The sequence below is a fragment of the Manis pentadactyla genome, chromosome 6 (genome assembly GCF_030020395.1).
Source record: "Manis pentadactyla isolate mManPen7 chromosome 6, mManPen7.hap1, whole genome shotgun sequence".
In the NCBI taxonomy this organism is placed as follows: domain Eukaryota; kingdom Metazoa; phylum Chordata; class Mammalia; order Pholidota; family Manidae; genus Manis; species Manis pentadactyla.
Genome location: NC_080024.1, coordinates 139,029,445 through 139,051,232, shown reverse-complemented (window position 1 = coordinate 139,051,232; position 21,788 = coordinate 139,029,445). Strand labels below are relative to the sequence as shown.

Here is a 21,788-nt window from a genome sequence, read left to right as displayed (position 1 = left end):
TTGACACATGACGTGGGATTGGAGAAACGGCTCTTCAGATGCGCTTATTATTTGAAAGGATAGTGGTACAGATAAGATTGGACTGTATGTCCCATCTTTTAAAGACATAATACACTCATGTATGCTACATTGTGTCAGACTTTGTTTAAGGCAGCTTTATTGTTGTTAACTAGAAGAAAATAGTAACTAGTAAATAAGAAAGCCAGTGCTTAGTTCTGCTTCTCCTCAGATGTTTCTACAACTAGGGTTCTTTGGGGTCATTTTTTGTTATCACAGATGTCTGGCGCAGGGGTTGATTTGCAAACCTTGTGTTCCAAACCAAACGTTATTACCACAGTAAAATTTTTGTTTAAAATGGACTTCAGAATATCATTTTCAGTTTTTCTCTGTATAATAAGTTATTTAAAAAATCCTTCTAAGTAGAGAGACTAGTTCTTAAGTATAAAGTACTATACGATAGCACTTTAGTGTTTTGATATAAAAAATTGGTATTCTTCAGTATAAAATAGCTACATTTCTTACGTTTCCTTATTAAAATGTGAGTGAAGAAGGCTTGTGAGGAGGTGGTATTCTTCAACTCAGAATTAATTCAGATGTTTCCCATTTTTAAAATCAGTTCTGGAATGACTTACTTTAATAGGTTTCTTAAAATTTACCTTTGTCTTTGTTATTAAATTACATATAAACTAAGAGGCACATATGAGTTCCTAAAATTCCACAACTCATGATTCCCACGGTCAAAAAAAGTGGGAAAAGATGCGTCATTCACTAGCTGTGTGGACTTAAAGCTGCTACTTAAACTCTCTGGGTCCCAATTCCCATATCCATGGGGTCAAGAAAGCAGCTATACCTCACAAGGTTGGTTTGAGGATCGAATGTCATGTTGCAAGTCTTCAGAAGCCTGTCAGTCATACAGCACTTGTTCATAAAGGTTAGTTATTGTAAATTAAACTGCCATCTGTCCTGGATACCAGCCTCCTCCAAGATCTTTTCTCTTGGTGGTATTGCAGTGGGAAACAGAGGGCAGCCAGCAATCACCAGGCAGTATGCTCTTGATAGGAGAATTTCATTAATGAATTTTCTTGCTTCAAGTTGTTCCTATATCCATTAGCAAGGACCTCATAGGTTTGGGGCAAAGTACAATAGCAGACCCTCCTCACTGTGTGTGTGTGTGTGTGTGTTGTGTGTGTGTGTGTGTGTGTGTGTGTGTATGTGTGTAATATGTATATATGGGGGACAGAGAGAGGGGCTGGGACAATACAGACCTGCTTCTTTCATGTTAGAAGAGTGATCTTCTGTGAAACCAAGTCATGACCTGCCTTGAGCCCTTGTGTCATAGGAGACCCCCTCCTGCCAAGATCTGGTGCAGTGTACATCCAAGGGATGGAATCTGCACCCCTCCTGTGCTCCACCCCACCTCCCAGGGCCTGGTGGCTGAGCATCCATACTACACCCCATCTGGGTGGTGAGAAGACCAAAGATGATGTGCACAGAAAGCAATTAATATGATTCCAGGAACGATGTATTCTTAATATCAAAATAAAGATAATATTCATAATTCCAGTCTTATTTTCCCTGGTTTTTGCAGTCATCATGGGGCTTATGTAATAATGCAGTGACTAAAATCACTCTGGGTGTGGATTTGAGTAACAGAAACTTACTCAAAAGAATTAGCACAATGGCAGACTGGTCAGTCCAGCTGCCTGTGTTTGTTAAGAGGGGCTCCACTATTTACTTGGAACCACTGTACTTTACTATCTTATTCCTGATATACTGGGTTGTTACGAGTTAATCTAATATTCCAAATGATTTTAAGCATTACATAGTTTTTTATCTTTACATATCTACTTATCTATCTATTGACCTATTTTTCACTCTATGTCCTGCACCTCAACCCCAAGCCCTCCCCTGCTTTCTTCTTCTCCTCTTCCTCTCTATGTACCCTTCTCATCTTTAATCCTGAACAGAAACAATGAGAAGTTCCGGTGCAGCCCTACTGGACACCAGCTGAGTAATAAAGTGAGCACTGCATTGGAGATTAAGGACTCTGGTTCTCATCTCTGCCATTTGATTTTGTTAGAAGGGCATCATACAGATGTCACTTCCTATCTATCTAAGTTTTGGCTTCTTTATTTTTAAAATTAGGAAGTTGGACTTTGCACTGGGTATGACACTCCTTTCTGGCTCTGGAACTCTGAAACAACACCCCCTAGAAGATGACTACTGAAGAACACAAAGTAGAATTATGAGGCTACATACATTTCTCTAAAAAGTGGTATTGCAGACTTTTATACTTTTAACTCTAGTCTTGGAGTCTAGCCTTAATGCTAGGGTGCATGTGGCAGACTAAAGAACCAGGAGCTTCTCCAGCATTCTCTAGTGGGCATACCTACTGCACATGTTAATGGCACCTAACTAGTGTTCAGGGTTAATGACCAGTTTTCCAGAGGAGTAAAAGGCCCCTACAACCAGCCACTTGCTTGTAAGGCAAATTCTTGAGAGCTGCACTGCAAACGTCAGAAACAGACATGAGCATGCCAGGCGCAAGTCAATGTTGAAAAGAAAGACTGCATCCAGCCTTCTCAGAAACCCTCGTGACACTTAAATAGAGGCACCGATAATAACAACTACTGTATGTGTGAACACACAGGCACCTTACCTGGCTGGGATAAAAGAGGTGTGTAAGGGACTTTCGGTTCTATTGCACTCATTGGTGGAGGTAGCAAGGGGTTAGCAAAGCTGCGCAGTGGATGAGTTGGTCGAACACAGGCCGTGGGGATGGTTCTGCTTGGTGCCTCCTCACCGCTGGGATGCTCAGGCTGCGCTGGGGGCAACATGGATGGCTGCTGGGTCGTAGGTGCATCATTCACTGCTACAGTGGAGACAAGAAAAGCCATTTATTATTCCAGGACTAAACTTGTTCTCCCTAAGTCAGCTGAAGGGTCCCCAGATCAGTCCAGACATACATATCAGGATCTGGACAATGTCTTCCTCAAGTTAGGAACATCCTCATTCTTCTTCCTTTCCAAACTTACGGGGTATGATAGCCCTGCCCCTTTAAACAGTAGAAATAGAGTCAGCAGGACAGGGATTTTCGGGAAGAGTAGCCAAATATATACAGCACCGACCATATTGCCTGAACTAGCTGAGCCCTGTAATCATAAGTGATGAAGCGAGAAAAAAGAGTTATTTCTCCTTTCATAAGTAGTATTGTCAGTGAAATTCAATGTACCAAACCCAGCTACAGCTGCATTATTATCTAACAGCCAATATGCCAATTTTTCTGTGATTTAAACATGCCATGTCAACTGTCAAACAAATCAGAGTTACCAGTTTTCAAGGCTTTGCTAATAAAATGATACAAATAATACCCACTATCATTATCTTCCATAACAAACTGGGAGCACATTCAGCTCAAAAGTTACATGAGATGACTTTGCTGGAACAACTTGCCTGAATAGAGAATTGCAATTTTTCCTCTTTGATGGCAAACTGTGTAATTTTCAGGCAGATTACTACAGTGGAGAGGTTGCACATAGTCATTTGTGACAGCCTTTGCGTATTTGGAGGGCTTTGTGTACGGAAACACACCTTTTCTCCAGAGAACACAGTTGAGTCAGATTAAAATATTGGCCAAGCAGTTTCTCATTCTAAGGAGAGATTCACTGTGACTTGACTTTATTCATTCATATTCAAAGTCAATAGGTCCAGGTTAAACTGTAAATGAAGAGCTGCATAGTGGGTACAAGTGTTGATGAAATAAGAGTCTTTCTGATGATTCATTTATTGATTAAGGAAGTTCTATGGGATAGGTTGAAAAAAAAACCATAGTGATAGAAGATTAACATCTCACTTTTGAAAGAGAATTTTTAACCAGGAAACATTTCTAGGTAATTAGTTTGTGAGATAATTTTGAGACAGCACTCTGGGAGGCCCAGTGAGGTCAGCAAAGGGCAGAGGAGATAGAAAGAAAATCAGATAATGCTGAAGGGAGGAGATATTAAAGATACCAAAGATCAAGACATAATATTAAAGATATGCAAAAGTGGAATGTACCTTCAGAGGGCATTTGATATTAAAACTCATTTTTCTATATTCAGAAAGGGTTAGAGGTCCTCTGGGTCACTAGGCCTTCAGGCTCATCCCATCCAAAGATGGAGGCAGGGGAGATAATGGGTTGGCTGAGGACAGGAAGTAGCCACAGAGCAACCAGGGCTAGAAAACGGGCAAAGACTTGATAAAATATTTCTTCAAATAAGGAAAATGTTATCAAGATAACAAACTGGATAGAACTCTGGGTGCAAGAGAAGTTTGACCAGAGTGCCTTATCTCTAGGCTAGGAAGGGCTATCACAGACAGAGGGGAGGGGCACATGCATGCAAAAATCTCAAGGTTAAAATGTGGGGCTGCAAGGAAAACATTAAGGTAAATCCTTGGGGATGCAGGTTCTGAGATAAGGGCAAAAGGGATGGGGGATTCAGGCGGGTGTTTATAAGGAGCTGAACTGCTTGGAAGAGTGTAAAGGGGAGAGGAACATGGCTGCACTTGTGTTCAGTCAAGACTGTGTAATTAGATGGTTGAGAGTATAGTTTTAGAGACAAAGAAAATTATGGAGGTTTTTCTCTGGACTCATATTTAGCCTAAAGGAGAAAGTGACCGATGGTCAATTATCCAAACAGAAATACAGTATCTCTCAGCGGTAGATCAGAAAGAAGAAATTGTCGGGACCCATAACTGGGTCCCTCTCCATTACCAGTTGGGCAGGTTTTTATTAAAGGATCTATATCATCATATTAAAAATACCTTTCCAGGGAAACAAATTTCACAATTCTCCTCAGAAATCTGCCTTGAGTAATTCTATTGAAGACAGATTGCGATAAATCTATGTCATTTCAAAAAACTGCTTTATCCATTAAAAAACTAGATGTGTGATGTCTTTCTTTTCTTGAGTCCTTCCTTCATGTTTTCTTATTCCATTATTTTTCTGCTTTTTTAAATGAAAGATGTTTTTCTTAGAATATTAGTGTGATTTTAGGGTTAATAAAATGTACATTTACTCTTCTGATATTCTCTAGTTTCTTAAAAGCCTAAGTTTCACATGAATTCTGATGCCATCACTGAATTTTTGAGGCCATTGCCATTCTTATTCTTTTCAGTGGCATTGCTTGACAGCATCTCTAAAACCCAAAATTCTCTCCTCCATCCCCAGGTTTTCCATTGGTCATCATGATTCCCACTGAGAGCACCGAGATGTGGTTCTCGACTTTCAGGGAAAGAATAGTAGCTTGACATGGATGGACCAGCTCTTTGGGGAATCAGTCCTTAGTACCACACATAGTGAAATGGAAAATGCCCAGTGAAACATGCTAGGTGGGTACGGGACGGCCCATCCTGGGGACCAAAAGCATCGCTCATTCATAAAGGACTGTTTTTGTTTTGTTCAAAATACCTAATACAATGGAGAAGGCACAGGTTTTCCTTAGCGCATAATTCTGACACTTTATGTGGAGCAAAAGAAATGCTTTTTAGAACTGGCTGTCATTTAATGCAGTGAAAATTCTTAAATGTACAATAGCAGTTGCTTCCCTAGAGAAAAGCTCCCATTTTGGGTGAGCCCATTTGGCCAGTTCAGGACATCTTTGTGGAACAAATTGGCTCAGTGACATGCTATTTAGCTGTGCTAAGAGCTCTGAAAGCAAAGAAAACTTCCTTCCACCCGCGAAGTGCTGCCTACCTGCAATTCAGAGAGCAAAGTGAGAATCAAGTATGTGCTGCCAAGGCGTTCGTTTTCCAATGATGAAATAGTGGGAATTCATCGTACAAATAGCATACAATTACACAGCAGAGTCAAATACCAAGGCACTTTATAATAATTAATGCCAACACATAAATAATCGCTACAGAATAACTGGCAAAAATATTGCAAAAATGGAAAGAGGATTTTTCTTCTCTGAAATAGCAATATTTGAAAGAAATACAGCACGCCAATAACTCTAAGCAAAGACTTTGAGACATGAACATTTCTAGGAACCAGATTCACTCATGAATCTCAGAAGAACAGCCTCCTGCAATATTCCTGAGTAATCCCAGATCCTTAGGGCCAGATTTTTGAAAACTCTTAAAAACGTGAAACAGAAGAACCCATGAGCTCCAGGGTGCCCCCTATTTTACCTAGGTCAAGTCCCATTTGTTGGTTGATTTCCAATTTGGGGGCGAACTGGGACAGAAAATAATATGGATAAAGCTGACCAGCCTTCTCACTAACAAAGCCGTGTCCAAATTGAAAAGAATAGCAGAAATTATTGACCCTTCTCTAGTAGTATCTACCTGTTTCCAACATGAGGAAAGGGTGCACCAATTCTATAGTGACTTGTAGAAATGAGGCCTCAAGATTTTGTATTGGTTGAAGTTTTCAAAATATAGCACTGTACGGTTTGTTTGCCTACTGAGGCTCAGAGCAGAAGTGCAGAAGAAGAAATATTTGTCCATCACAACTATATAAATCTTTATCAATGGACCACCAAATGTGCATAATGCAAATGCACTATAAATGTATCCTGTGTCTTTCCTTTCCTATGGCAGGAGAGAAATTCAGCTTTGTGACTTCAGACAGCAGCAGAGCTTTGGAGCAGAATGATTAGTGACTCATCTTTTATACAATTGAAAGGTTTTCCAGATAACTTTGGAGGAAGGAGAGTCTCCATACTTGGTGTAGTCAAATTTTTCTTTTCCTGTGTTCTTTTGCTGTTTCTCAAGGTGACTAATAAGATGTCTCCAGCCAGAGTCATGAAATGTTTTCTGCTTCAGAGAGAACAGGCGTGTTTAGTGTTCTCCAAGGCACGGAGAAACTGATACTGAATGGCTAGTTAACTGGTTCTGACAATGATTTAGAGAATATTTAGTTTCCTGGAAAAGCGGGTGCTTTTTCTTTTTCTAAATAATCACTTGGCAACACATATTAGTTCCTATTTCTTTTGCATTGCACATAGCTTTGTTCAAAAACTACTTACGCATGACTGAATATATATTTAAAAAATCTATGAAATCTACCAGGAGTAGAATGTCCATGTCTCCTGATTTTATATGAAGTTTAAAAATGACTAAGCTAAGCACTCAATTATGAATCCTTTATTTATATAACTTTACGTACTAGTTGTATATTTGAAATTCATATTATATATTAAATAATAGATAACTATCCTTATTTAATCATTACTTTTAAATAAAAAATTTTTTTTAAAATTCCTAAAAAGACTGAAATATTCTTTATTCTTTCATTTATTTATTTATTTGTTTTCTTATTTAGTTATTCATTCATTTATCTCTAATAGACCTTGTTTTTTTTTAATTAATTTTATTTTGGTATCATTAATCTACAATTACATGAAGGACATTATGTTTACTAGGTTCCCCCCTTCACCAAGTCCCCCCTGCCATACCCGTTCACAGTCACTGTCCATCAGCATAGTAAGATGCTGTAAAATCACTACTTGTCTTCTCTGTGTTGCACAGCCCTCCCTGTGACCCCCCCACACTATACATGTTAATTGTAATGCCCCCTTTCTTTTTTCCCGCCCTTATCCCTCCCTTCCCACCCATCCTCCCCAGTCCCTTTCCCTTTGGTAACTGTTAGTCCATTCTTGGGTTCTGTGCTTCTGCTGCTGTTTTGTTCCTTCAGTTTTCTTTTGTTCTTATACTCCACATATGAGTGAAATCATTTGGTACTTGTCTTTCTCCACCTGCCTTATTTCATTGAGCATAATACCCTCTAGCTCCATCCATGCTGTTGCAAATGGTAGGATCTGTTTTTTTCTTATATCTGAGTAATATTCCATTGTGTACATATACATGTTCATCTACTGATGGACATTTAGGTTGCTTCCATATCTTGGCTATTGTAAATAGTGCAGCGATAAACATAGGGGTGCATCTGTCTTTTTCAGACTGGAGTGCTGCATTCTTAGGGTAAATTCCTAAAAGTGGAATTCCTGGGTCAAATGGTATTTCTATTTTGAGCATTTTGAGGAACCTCCATACTGCTTTCCACAATGGTTGAACTAATTTACATTCCCACCAGCAGTGTAGGAGGGTTCCCCTTTCTCCACAACCTCGCCAACATTTGTTGTTGTTTGTCTTTTGGATGGTAGCCATCCTTACTGGTGTGAGATGATATCTCATTGTGGTTTTAATTTGCATTTCTCTGATGACAAGCGATGTGGAACATTTTTTCATGTGTCTGTTGGCCATCTGAATTTCTTCTTTTGAGAACTGTCTATTCAGCTCCTCTGCCCATTTTTTAATTGGATTACTTGCTTTTTGTTTGTTGAGGTGTATGAGCTCTTTATATATTTTGGATGTCAATCCTTTATTGGATCTGTCATTTATGAATATATTCTTCCATACTGTAAGATACCTTTTTGTTCTATTGATGGTGTCCTTTGCTGTACAGAAGCTTTTCAGCTTGATATAGTCCCATTTGTTCATTTTTGCTTTTGTTTCCCTTGCCCGGGGAGATATGTTCAAGAAGAGGTCACTCATGTTTATGTCTAAGAGATTTTTGCCTATGTTTTTTCTAAGAGTTTTATGGTTTCATGACTTACATTCAAGTCTTTGATCCATTTTGAATTTACTTTTGTATATGGGGTTACACAGTGATCCAATTTCATTCTCTTACATGTAGCTGTCCAGTTTTGCCAGCAACATCTGTTGAAGAGACTGCCATTTCCCCATTGTATGTCCATGGCCCCTTTATTGAATATTAGACCTTGTTTTTTAGAGCAATTTTAGGTTCACAGTAAAATTCAGTGGCAGGTGCAGAGGTTTCCCATATATCCTCTGCCCCCACACATACACAAACTCCCCATCTACCTCTTGTCCAAGTCCTGTACCCAAGTAATCCATAAGACTTAAACCATAGATATAAACAAATCTGTGGACCTCAACCACTGATAATAACAAATTTTATGCTAGCTCATTTATTTTTTCTTGGCTTGTGGATGTATCACTCCAAGATCTGCCTCTGTTGTCACATGGTCATCTTCTCTGTGCATCTGGGTCTCTTCCCTGATAAGTATACCAGCTATATTGGATTAGGGCTCATACTAATCCAGCATGACTTGTCTTAACTTGATGACATCTGAAGAGATCTTATTTCTAAATCAGATCACATTCACAGGTATCAGAGGTTAGGATGTCAATATATCTTTTTGGGGGACACAATTTAATCCACAAGTTTGCCCTCTGGTCCCCATATATTCATGTCCTTAGAGGTCTGGGGTCTATGGGACTTCAGGCAGAAGGACGGTAGCCCTACGAAGACAGAGACAGATATTGTGATGCTGCCTCAGGCCTAGAGGTGCCTAAGGCTCCCAGAACTGGGAGAGGCAAGGACAGACCCTCCCTAGAGGTTTTGGAGGGGATACAACCCTGAAAACATCTTAATTTTGGACTTCTAGCTTCCAGAACTCTGAGAGAATAAGTTTCTGTTATTTTAAAACAACTAGTTTATGTTATTTTGTTATGGCAGTCCAAAGAAACTAACACAGCATTTGAAACAGAATGACATGAGAGACGGTGAGACAGACAAGTCCTGGTGGTCTGTGGTAACCTGGGGTAGACTGTATTGTTCACAAAGCATCTTCTCCTCCTTTCCCTTGGTAACTCCCTAGTTCATGTTGGGTGAGACATACTTCTCTGTCCCACTGGAATCGAGCTTCTCTAAGAAACTTGTATTGGCCAATGGGGGAGAAGGGGAACATTTTATACTAGCTTCTTTATTATTTTCCTTGTTATCGAAATTTAACTGTTGGAATCTTTTCGCCCCTGATTCATTGAGACAATTTTGTATGCTATACCGAATCAAGAGAAAAAAGAAAGAACAAATGTGATGTTGGACTTCCAAAGGAACTACGCCATTAAAAAAGGAAAAAGAAATGACAGGGATACATCATGAATAAAATACAACAATTAATTTCTAATAAAAAAAAAGTGAAGTTTGGCAGGTCTCCATCTTGCTGGAGGGAACAGGTAAAGGCCATTATATACATCTTCTTACACTTTCTTTTACAGTCAGAGAATGTTGATGAAATCAAAAGAAAGTAGTGGACAATGATCCAATGAGGGGAAAACAAAACTAAAACTATAAACTTCTCTTTTCTGCTGGGGAGAGTTCATTTCAGAAGCTGAAGAAAGGACTTGTAGGCTCTGAATTCTTTGACTAGAATCACCTTCCTAGTAGTCCTGGGATTCAGAAAATTTTGGTTGTCAGAGTTTTCCCATCTTTCTCACTTAATTCCCTTCAATGTGTTTGGGAGACAATTTTTTCTTGAGTTTTTTGCATACAACTCTATTCTGTAGACACAATGTACAGTGAGGAAAGGGAAAATAAATCTAATTCTCTCTTGGCAGATTTTTGATGCCTTTTAATTCTAACCTTGCTACAGCTAGATGATTTATGATTTCTTAGGGCTGTCTCAGGTGAGTTGGAAAAAAATATAGCTTACCTCACAAATTTATTTTATTGCTGTTATCATCTTATCTATTAGAAACTTCCTATCTCACATGAGCTGCTGAGTCACCTGTTCTTAACTAAGAGAAGAGAACCATAAAATTGATCTAAAAATGCTGTGCTTGAAGAAAAAAAAGTCAAATGGTATAGAAAAAATCACCAGGGTATACATAATGTTTTGAGAGTCTCTCTCCATATCTACTTCCCTTAAAACAAATGAAATACTAACCTCAGGGTACAAAATTAATCTATAGAAATCAGTTGTGTTCCTATATGCTAAAAATGAACTATCAGAAAGAGAAATTAAGAAAGCAATTTCACTTATAATTGCATCAAATAGATAAAATACTTAGGAATAAATTTAACTAAGGAAGTAACATATTTGTATACTGAAAACTATACAGCATTCATGAAATAAATTGAAGACATAAATAAAAAGAAAGATATTCTATACCCATGATTTGGAATAATTAATACTGTTAAAATTTCGAAGCTATCCAGAATGATCTACATATTCATGCAATCTCTATCAAAATTTCAATGCCATTTTTCACAGAAATAGAACAAATAATCCCCAAATTTGTATGAAACCACAAAGACCCTGGATAGCCACAGCAATCTTGAGAATGAAGAACAAAACTAGAGGTTTTGTTCACACTGCCTGATTTCAAACTATATTACAAAGCTTTAGTAATCAAAACAGTATAGTACAGATACAAAAACAGACACAAAGATGAATGGAACAGGATAGAGAGCCCAGAAATAAATCCATACATATATTGTCAGTTCATTTATGACAAAGAAGCCAAGAATATAAAATGCAGGAAAGGAGAGTCTCTTCAATAAGAGACCATGCAAATCAAATGAGATATTATCTTGCACCTGTTAGAATGGCTGTCATCAAAAAGAGGTAAGTGTTGGTGAGAATATGGAGAAAAGAGAAACCTTATGCACTGTTGGTGGGAATGTAAATTGGTACAGCAACTATGGAAGACAATATGGTGGTTCCTCAAAAAATTAAAAGTGGAACTACCATATGATCCAGTAATCTCACATCTGAGTATATACCCAAAGGAAGTGAAAACAGGATCTCAAAGAGGTATCTGCACTTCTATGTCCATCATGCATTACTCACAAAAGCTAAGATAAGGAAACAACCTAAACATCTTTCAGCAGATGTATGGATAAAGAAGATGTGGTATATAAACACAACAATATATTCAGCTATGGGAAACAGGGATGATCTGATGTTTTTGACTACATGGATGGACCTTGAGGGAATTATGCTAAGTGAAATAAGTCAGAGAAAGACAAGCATTATATGCTATTACTTATATGTGGAATCAAAAAGCCAAATTCATGCAAACAGACTAAAAAAGTGGTTGCAACAGGCTGGGGGTTGGGGAAAAAAGGGGAGATTTATCAAGGAGTACAAACCTCCAGTTATAAAATGAGTAAGTTCTAAGGATCTAATGTACAGCATGGTGATTATAGTTAATAGCGCTGTATCATATATTGCAAGTTTGCTAGGAAAGTAGAAATTAAACGCTTCTTTTTACCACAAAAAGAAATGTTTATTATGTAATGTGATGGAGGTGTTAGCTAACTCTATGGTAGTAATCATTTTGCAAAATGAATGTCTCAAATAAACACATTGCACCCCTTAAATTTAGACAATGTTATATGTCAGTTATATCTCATTAAAGCCAGACAAACAAATAAATAAACAAAACAAATGAAATACTGTGGAAATCTTTTTTTTCCCCAATAATTTTATCTTAAATATTAAAAGGTATTGCATGACTGATTTAACTAAAGAAAATGAAAGCATCCACTCAAGTACTGATTCATCAGGAATCAATGAGATATATTTAAATATAACAGATACTTATATAAGAATATGTTGGAGGATAGTCACTTGATCATTAATTGCCTAGTTAAAAGCAAATATTAACTTCAAGCATCCATCGCATCATTGTTTTACCGACCCAGTTAATCTTTATTTCCCCATATCTCCTCATTTGGTCAGTGGAGTCTGTTCTGGAAAGAGTCCTGGGGAATCAGCCCAAAGGCATGTGAGCAGGAGCCAAAGGATGGACTGTTGGAAAAGAAAATTTGAGCACCTAAATCATAGAAAAATCAATCTATGATCAATCACAGATAAATATTTCCAGGAGATAAGAACGTCAAAATGCTACAGATTTGACAAAACATCCTTGGCCATTATTCATTTGTTCTGAGTACAAAGAAAGGAAAACGCATTCCACTGACTTTTTCCTGCTCCGAAACCTCGGTCCACTGACAGTGTTGGGAATGGCACAGGCCGGAGGGTGAACTGCGGGTGGGGGTATCCACAGGTGGGAGACGGAAGGATTCCTGGGTACTGGGCACTTTCTAGCGTTGGCACAGGAATGGCACTCACGACAGCTGCAAAACAAAGATGTTTATTTTTTAAAATCCTGTGTGTCCATCTACTAAGCACAAAGGAAATGGCTAAACTTTCACATCTTCAAATCAATGCATCTCTTCATCACAACATGTAGGTTCCTTACTTACCTCTCTTTCCACAAAGTTCCTTACTTTAGAAAAGACAGCTCACTCAGCTGACATCTTACAATGAGGCACTACCATGAGGTTTAGAACTTTCCATGGTTTCAAAGAAGTAATGAATCAAGCCATCATAACAACACCTTATGCTTTCATGGTTTTTGTTTTATTTTTTTCTTATTCTTTCTCCTAAGCAAGAACTATGGTATTAAAATGTTGGTTTGTTGAGAAATTTAATATATTGAGTAAAGTAGACTGAGGAAATGGGAATTTTCTGTTAACTCTGTGAAATAATGTAATGCTTTTGAGAGACAGTCTGGAGAGAGAAAAAGCAAGGTATATCCTTAATAATCATATTTGGAATTTATATTTAAATAGAAAGAAATAACTTCAAGCAGCCAAAAGAGTATAGCTTAGTGACACATTAATTTAAATGTAACTGAATGGTTTTCTGGGTACATCAAATATTTTTAGTTACACTCATTTAAACCAATAGATAAATATATTACACAATCTGTTCTAGGTTTAGTGAGCATTGTTCAATTTCATTATTCAATATGTATCAATTATATATTATGAAATAGTTATTCTAATTGTCAATTTTCACCTTACATCTTATAAAATGTTTTATATTCCCTACCTCTTATTAACAAAAAAATAAAATTTAAGCTAGCTACTAGAATGATCAATTTCAGTACAATAGTATATTCCTGTCTATGAAATTAATGAAATTATTTATATTATATACATTTCCATTTAATTATACCCTAATGCCAATTGCTGAAGTTCAATATGCACAAACATGCATATTTATCTTTCTTTTAAAATTATATTCCTTTTATATAAGTAACTTCATAATCATAGATACAGATTATATTGCATTATTATAAATTAATTAGAAACAATGTAAGGATTTTAAAGTACATTTTCTAACTTAAAATGCAGATTAATTATATTAAATAAATGCCGAGTTTAAATCAAAAGGGCTGCTTCAAGTAAGTTGGCTTTAAAAATTGCAATCCAGAACTTACTTTTCAGTGTATTTATAATAGTTGAAATACATATTAACATGTTTTATTTGAATTGAAAAATGAAGTCAGGCCTTTTCATAAAAATGTTTTGATTGGTTTCACAATGAGGGCTAGCTCTTTTAAGTAGGTTAAATGATGGGTGTTTTCAATGATTGAAGGAAAAAATATAAATTTTAATAGGATAACACTTTTCCAAAAATTATATTCACAAAGACATACATATTATGAGTGATATTTCAGTGTTTCCAATCTTCTCTTAATATACTGTGTTATACAAAAGTTACTCTTAGTGAAAAGAACTGGCAGATGTATCTTATAATTACTTTTAAGTCTTGGTAAAGCTTTTATAGGTGTACCATTTAGAAAATAAGAAACTAAATAACTTGAATGAGTAACAAATACTTCTAAAAGTCAGGCACTTTCTAAGTCTTACTTCCAGCAGAACTGAAGGAGGCCATTATCTAGTTTTTTCTTGAAATATTATGAAAAATAAGTTTGGATGAGAGTTCACAATATGATCTTGTCAAGTCATTTGGATTGGAAAAAGTTTAAATCATTCAGTGACTGCTATAAAAATTCATTGTTGTGACACTCAACTACACATATATACAAAGTTTCTCAGTGTCAAGACCAATAAAAGAAAATGAGACAGAAAGTCTCATTCATGTTTTTAAATACAATTCAAACAGAATTTTACTTTATATAAAATTGTACAAAAATACTAATTGTAATGTTAACTCAACCGAGAAGAAAAAAAAATTGCTGTTAAAGACTTATGCTCACATAAGTTTATAACATAAACATACAATTTCAGCTCATAAAAATATTTTGTTGCAAAGAAATAAGATGATCAATAAAAGACATTCAAAAAGTAGATGACATTTGCATATTATTTCTGTGGGGAAAGTGAATTGTAGGTACTAGTTCAAGGAGAAACATGAGTGATTGAAATTTTTCTCTGTTCAAAAGGAGATTCCTGATAAGTTTTATAAATGAATGATGGATATCAAATTGCTATGGTGTTTTTATGCTTTAGATTTATTTAAAAGAGTAGTATACTGGAAAAATTATATCTTTCACAGATACTTAAAACATTATTTTTAATGTTAAATTAAAAAAGTGTGAGGTGATACGAAGTTTTCTAAATTTTTGGGGAGAAGATTTGAATGAAAACTTGAGAATAAGTGGTATAAAGTACAAAGTTCAATAAATATATTTCAAAGTAAACTGTGGCTACACAGACATATGAGCAGACTCTAGTAAAAGGAAATGAAAACACGATAAGGAAACTTTTAAAAAGAATCAGAGATTCAAGTCGGACACCAGCCCAACGGACAATACATTCCTTAAGGAAGAGGTTATAATTGTGTAGCCCTTGTGTTTCTCACAAAGTATCAGTGTTAGAGATACTTCATATTTTTCAATAAGTTAATAAGAAGGATTTTCTGTAAGTAATATTCAGAAATCTGTCATTTTAACCCACTGAAGACTTTTTAAGTGGTTGATGTATTATTTAGTCTTCTGGGGTGTAGAGTTATTATATAGTTGTAGTAGTAGAAGTAATAATAAACTTCAATACATTAGTAAAGAAGAGACATATGATACATAAAGTCTACATCCATAAAACTCAAAATCTCAGTCTCTGAGGTAGTTGATTTAATGATTTCATACATCTTACAGATCAAACAGGATCGCTGCATAGTCGTTAATATTGATCACCAGATTGCAAAGCCTTCCCTGTGTTGACAATTTTTACTCATATTAATGTGACAATGATAGCTTTCCTTAGAAATAGAAGGTGCCCACTCCATAAATCATGCACATTTCCCTGTCAATATTATTTGACCTTAACCAATATTTTATGATACATTCAGAAAAAGAAATTCATAAATATCTCCTGGTCAGAGTTGAATTGAGTGGAGGAACATAAAATAATTTGGAAAGCCACAGAATCTATAAGCTAAAGAACTGAGAGAACCCTAGAGACCAAATTTATATTACAGTTCCAAGTCTTTCATTACTGAAGGAAGAAATTTTAGTTTTTAAGAGTTTTTCATTTTTGACTTCTGACCTGATTACAAAAGATTTTCAATAATAAAAGTTCTTTAAAAAATAATCAATCTGTTGTGTTTCTACATCTTAAAAATTCTGATTGTTCTATTCCCTGAAATGAAATAGAAAAAGCAGTATTCCAAAACTTTGGTTTTGAAGTGTTTTGATACATGATTCATTTCTGAAAGGGCACAGAAGTCTCCACTTACTTATAAGATAGTTGTTGCAGACATCATCATTCTAAAGTAAGTTGGATACAACATTATGTATTGAGGTGCCTTTTGGTATTTTCCCCCTAATTTCAGTTTTAAGAGTCAGAAATACAAACACACCCGCTCACACTACAACTCAAAGCATTCACTGCGCTGCTATATTTATGTAAAACAGCTCAGAGAGTGATATCATCAAGCATTTTCAATAAATCTCCATTCTGTGGCCAAATATAACAAGAAATCTGTTCTGACACAGCTTGTTGACAATTGAATTTATATCTCACACTGATGCAAAAGATTTTTCAAGTAGAAATTCCCTTACAGAATAATGTAGCTCCCTGAACAGGGCACACTGATATTTAAAACTTTTATAACATCCTGAGGCCTATAGGAAATCTAAAGCAGAGATTTTTTTTTCAAGCCACATTTTATGAAGCAAAGCCCTTTGTATATATTTTCTAACATGATACTTGAAAGCATTGTGACTTGTGGAGGGGGAGAGGTGGACAAATATGAGTAAAGTTATTAATATTCTGAATTCTCATTTTGCTTCTCCTTACCATCTCTTCTGTAATGACCTATCTATAATCTGGACTACTTGGAAATTTAGTGTTTATTGCCCTAGATAATATTCTTATCTCCTGAGAAATTGGATTAAAGATGGCGGCATGAGAACTGAGACAGAGGCTTCCTTGTAAAACCACATATAATAGAAAAATATATATAATACAACTAATCCTGAAAGAGAAACAGGAAAGAAGCCTGCGTCAGACTGCATACACCTGAAGAAAAGAGCAGACCTCACAGAACAGGGTAATGTACCAAAGCTGTGGCCCTGCGGGACCCAAACCCTTCCCCCACCCCAGCTCACTGGCAGGAGGAATAGAAATGGAGTGGGGAGGGAGTGGAGACCTGGGACTGCTGAATACCTAACTCTGGAGATCTGCTCTGGGAGCACAAACCTACATTTCATGGTGTTTTCATGATACTCTCATGTTTAGGGGATTGGAAAGCTAGGACAGGCAGAATTCCTGGAGAGAATGAGATTTCAGCCGCTCATGGAAAGCAGGAATCCATATCCGGCTGCTCTGGGACAAAAGAAAGGCAGAAAGTCTGAGAGACTTCCTAACAAGGAAGCCCTTAGCAAGAGGGCTGCCAAAGCAAGAGGATTGCGCAGAGCTTACTGGTCAGGAGAAAGGACAGGCAGACAAAACTGTCCAGGTGCACTCTGCCTAGCAGGTTGGGAGCTTTCATGATTTTCAGGTGCTCCAGCTATCTGGCTGGCTACACAGCTCCAAGGACCCCTCTGTGATACACAGCCTACTGTGCCTTTCTCCCGGCCAGCTCCACCTGGCTCGCAAACTGGCAAACCCTACCCTGGCGTTAGGCCAGACAGAGGGAAGATCTGTCTACAGCAACTACAGATGCAAAGCATAGAGGCTTATACCTGTGTGCTCAGCCCACTGGTTCAGGCAGTGGAGACAGGCATAGCAGCCAGGAAGCAGGAAACAGTTCTTTCCTCCCCCCAGGCACCAATACCACTGCCCTGCAACCCTCGACATTGCTTCAGGGGCTGAGTAGCTCGAGAGAGAAGAGCTTCTGGATACTAGAGGGTGCCATATACAAATATGAAATGCCAAAGGAACCTGGTTCAAAGCAAAATTATTAATACAGCTCCTGAGAAAGATGACATCAGCCTCATGAATCTTTCTGAAAGGCAGTTCAAAATAAAAATCATTAACATGCTCATGGAGGTATGGAAAGATACTCAAGAACTCAGGAATGAATTCCAGTTGGAGATCCAATCGTTGAAGAACATAATGGAGGGCATTAAAAGCAGATTAGATACGGTGGAGGAGATGATAAATGAAATAGAAACTAGAGAAGAGAAATAAATAGAAGCTGAGGCACAGAGAGAAAAAAGGATCTCTAAGAATGAAAGAATATTGAGAGAACTGTGTGACCAATCCAAATGGAACAATATTTGCATTATAGGGGTACCAGAAGAAGAAGAGAGAGAGAAAGGGATAGAAAGTATCTTTGAGGAGGTAATAGCTGAAAACTTCCCCAATCTGGGTAAGGAGATAGTCTCTCAGGCCACGGAGATCCACAGATCTCCCAACACAAGGGACCCAAGGAAGACAACACCAAGACATATAGTAATTAAAATGACAAAGATCAAGGATAAGGACAGACTATTAAAAGCAGCCAGAGAGAGAAATAAGATACATACAAAGGAAAGCCCATCAGGCTATCATCAGACTTCTCATCAGAAACCTTACAGGCCAGAAGGGACTGGCATGATGTATTTAAAGCAATGAAGCAGAAGGGCCTGGAACCAAGATTACTTTATCCAGCAAGATTATCATTTAAATTTGAAGGAGAGATTAAACAATTTCCAGATAAGCAAAAGCTGAGAGAATTTACCTCCCACAAACCATCTCTACAGTCTATTTTGGGGGAACTGCTATAGACGGAAGTGTTCCTAAGGTTGAATAGCTGTCACCAGAGGTATTAAAACCACAGTAAAGAACGTAGAATAGCTAATTACTAAGCAAATGCAAAATTAAATTAACTATCCACAAAGTCAATCAAGAGATAGACAAAGAGTAGAGAATACAATACTTAATATATAAAGAATGGAAAAGGAAGAAAAAGGAGGAAAAGAAAAGAACCTTTAGACTATGTTTGTAATAGCATATTAAGTGAGTTAAGTTAGACTCTTAGACAGTAAGGAAGTTAATCTTGAACCTTTGGTAACCACAACTCTAAAGTCTGCAATAGCAATAAGTACATACCTATTGATAATCACCCTAAATGTAAATGGAATGAATGCACCAATCAAAAGACATTGAGTCATGGAATGGATAAAAAAACAAGACCCATCTTTATGCTGCCTACAAGAGACTCACTTTAAACCCAAAGACATACACAGACTAAAAGTGAAAGGATGGAAAAAGATATTTCATGCAATAGGGAGAAAAAAACAGGAGTTGCAGTACTTGCATCAGACAAAGTAGACTTCAAAACAAAGAAAGTCACAAGAGACAAAGAAGGACATTACATGATGATAAAAGGGTCAATCCAACAAGAAGATATAACCATTATAAATATCTATGCACTCAACACAGGAGCACCTACATACGTGAAACAAATACTAACAGAATTAAAAGGGGAAATAGAATGCAATGCATTCATTCTAGGAGACTTCAACACTCCACTCACTCTGAAGGACAGATCAACCAGACAGAAAATAAGTAAGGAGACCGAGACACTGAACAACACATTAGAACAGATGGACCTAACAGACATCTACAGAACTCTACACTCAAAAGCAGCAGAATTCACATTCTTCTCAAGTGCACATGGAACATTTTCAAGAATAGATAATATTCTAGGCCACAAAATGAGCCTCAGTAAATTCAAAAAGATTGAAATTGTACAAACCAGTTTCTCAGACCACAAAGGTATGAAACTAGAAATAAATTAAGCAAAGAAATTGAAAAATCCCACGAACACATAGAGGCTTCACAAAATGCTCCTAAATCACTAATGGATAAATGATCAAATAAAGCAGAGATCAAGCAATATATGGCAACAAATCACAATAGTTCAACACCACAAAACCTGTGGGATGCAGTGAAGGCCGTGCTGAGAGGAAAGTATATTGCAATACAGGCCTACCTAAGGAAAGAAGAACAATCCCATATGAACAGTCTAAACTCACAATTAATGAAGCAAGATAAAGAAGAACAAAGGAGGCCCAAAGTCAGTAGAAGGAGGGACATAATAAAGATTACAGCAGAAATAAATAAAATCGAGAAGAATAAAACAATAGAAAGAATCAATGAAAGCAAGAGCTGGTTCTTCGAGAAAACAAACAAAATAGATAAACCCTTAGCCTGACTTATCAAGAAAAAAAGAGAGTCTACACACATGAACAGAATCAGAAATGAGAAAGGAAAAATCACTATGGACACCACAGAAATACAAAGAATTATTAGAGAATACTATGAAAAATTATATACATAACAAACTGGATAACCTAGAAGAAATGGACAACTTTCTAGAAAAATATAACCTTCCAAGGCTGACTCAGAAAGAAACAGAAAATCTGAACAGACCAATTACCAGCAATGAAATTGAACTGGTAATCAAAAAACTACCCAAGAACAAAATTCCTGTACCTGATAGCTTCACCAATGAATTTTATCAAACATTTAATGAAGACCTAATACCCGTCCTCCTTAAAGTTTTCCAAAGAGTAGAAGAAGAGGGAATACTCCCAAACTCATTCTATGAGGCCAGCATTACTCTAATACCAAAACCAGGCAAAGACACCACAAAAAAAGAAAATTACAGACCAATATCCCTGATGAACATAGATGCAAAAATACTCAACAAAATATTAGCAAACCAAATTCAAAAATACATCAAGAAGATCACCCATCATGATCAAGTAGGATTTATTCCAGGGATGCAAGATGGTACAACATTATAAAATCCATCAACATCATCCACCACATCAACAAAAAGAAGGACAAAAAACACATGATCATCTCCAAAGATACTGAAAAAGCATTTGACAAAATTCAACATCTAGTCATTATAAAAACTCTCAACAAAATGGGTATAGAGGGCAAGTACCTCAACATAATAAAGGCCATATATGACAAACCCACAGCCAACATCATACTTAACAGCGAGAAGCTGAAAGCTTTTCTTTTAAGATCAGGAAGAAGACAAGGATGCTCACTCTCCCCACTTCTATTCAACATAGTACTGGAGGTCCTAGCCATGGTAATCAGACAACACAAAGAAATAAAAGGCATCCAGATTGGCAAGGAAGAAGTTAAACTGTCCCTGTTCGCAGATGACATGATATTATACATAAAAAACCCTAAAGATTTCACTCCAAAACTACTAGATCTAATATCTGCATTCAGCAAAGTTGCAGGATACAAAATTAATATGCAGAAATCTGTGGCATTCCTATACACTAACAATGCACTAGCAGAGAAAGGAATCAGGAACACAATTCCATTCACAGTTGCATCAAAAGTATAAAATACCTAGGAAAAAACCTAACCAAGGAAGTGAAAGACCTATACCCTAAAAACTACAAGACACTCATGAGAGAAATTAAAGAAGATACCAATAACTGGAAACACATCCCATGCTCATGGATAGGAAGAATTAATATTGTCAAAATGGCCATCCTGCCCAAAGCAATCTACAGATTCAATGAAATTCCTATAAAAATACCAACAGCATTCTTCAACGAACTAGAGAAAATCTTTCTAAAATTCATATGGAACCACAAAAGACCCCAAATAGCCAAAGCAATCCTGAGAAGGAAGAATAAAGCTGTGCGATTATACTCCCCAAATTCAAGCTCTACTACAAAGCCACAGTAATCAAGACAATTTGGTACTGGCA

General features: G+C 36.8%; 1 protein-coding gene across 1 annotated transcript in view; it reads right to left on the bottom strand.

Annotated features, from left to right (window-relative positions):
- Positions 1–21,788, bottom strand: part of DCC (DCC netrin 1 receptor) — a 1,164,464-nt gene that overhangs the window by 43,346 nt on the left and 1,099,330 nt on the right. The window contains exons 26-27 of the mRNA XM_036918577.2: positions 12,779–12,934; positions 2,660–2,872 (exon numbers count right to left, since the gene is read on the bottom strand). Of these exons, the coding sequence (XP_036774472.2) occupies positions 2,660–2,872; positions 12,779–12,934 (369 nt within the window). The remainder of the gene's footprint in view (positions 1–2,659; positions 2,873–12,778; positions 12,935–21,788) is intronic.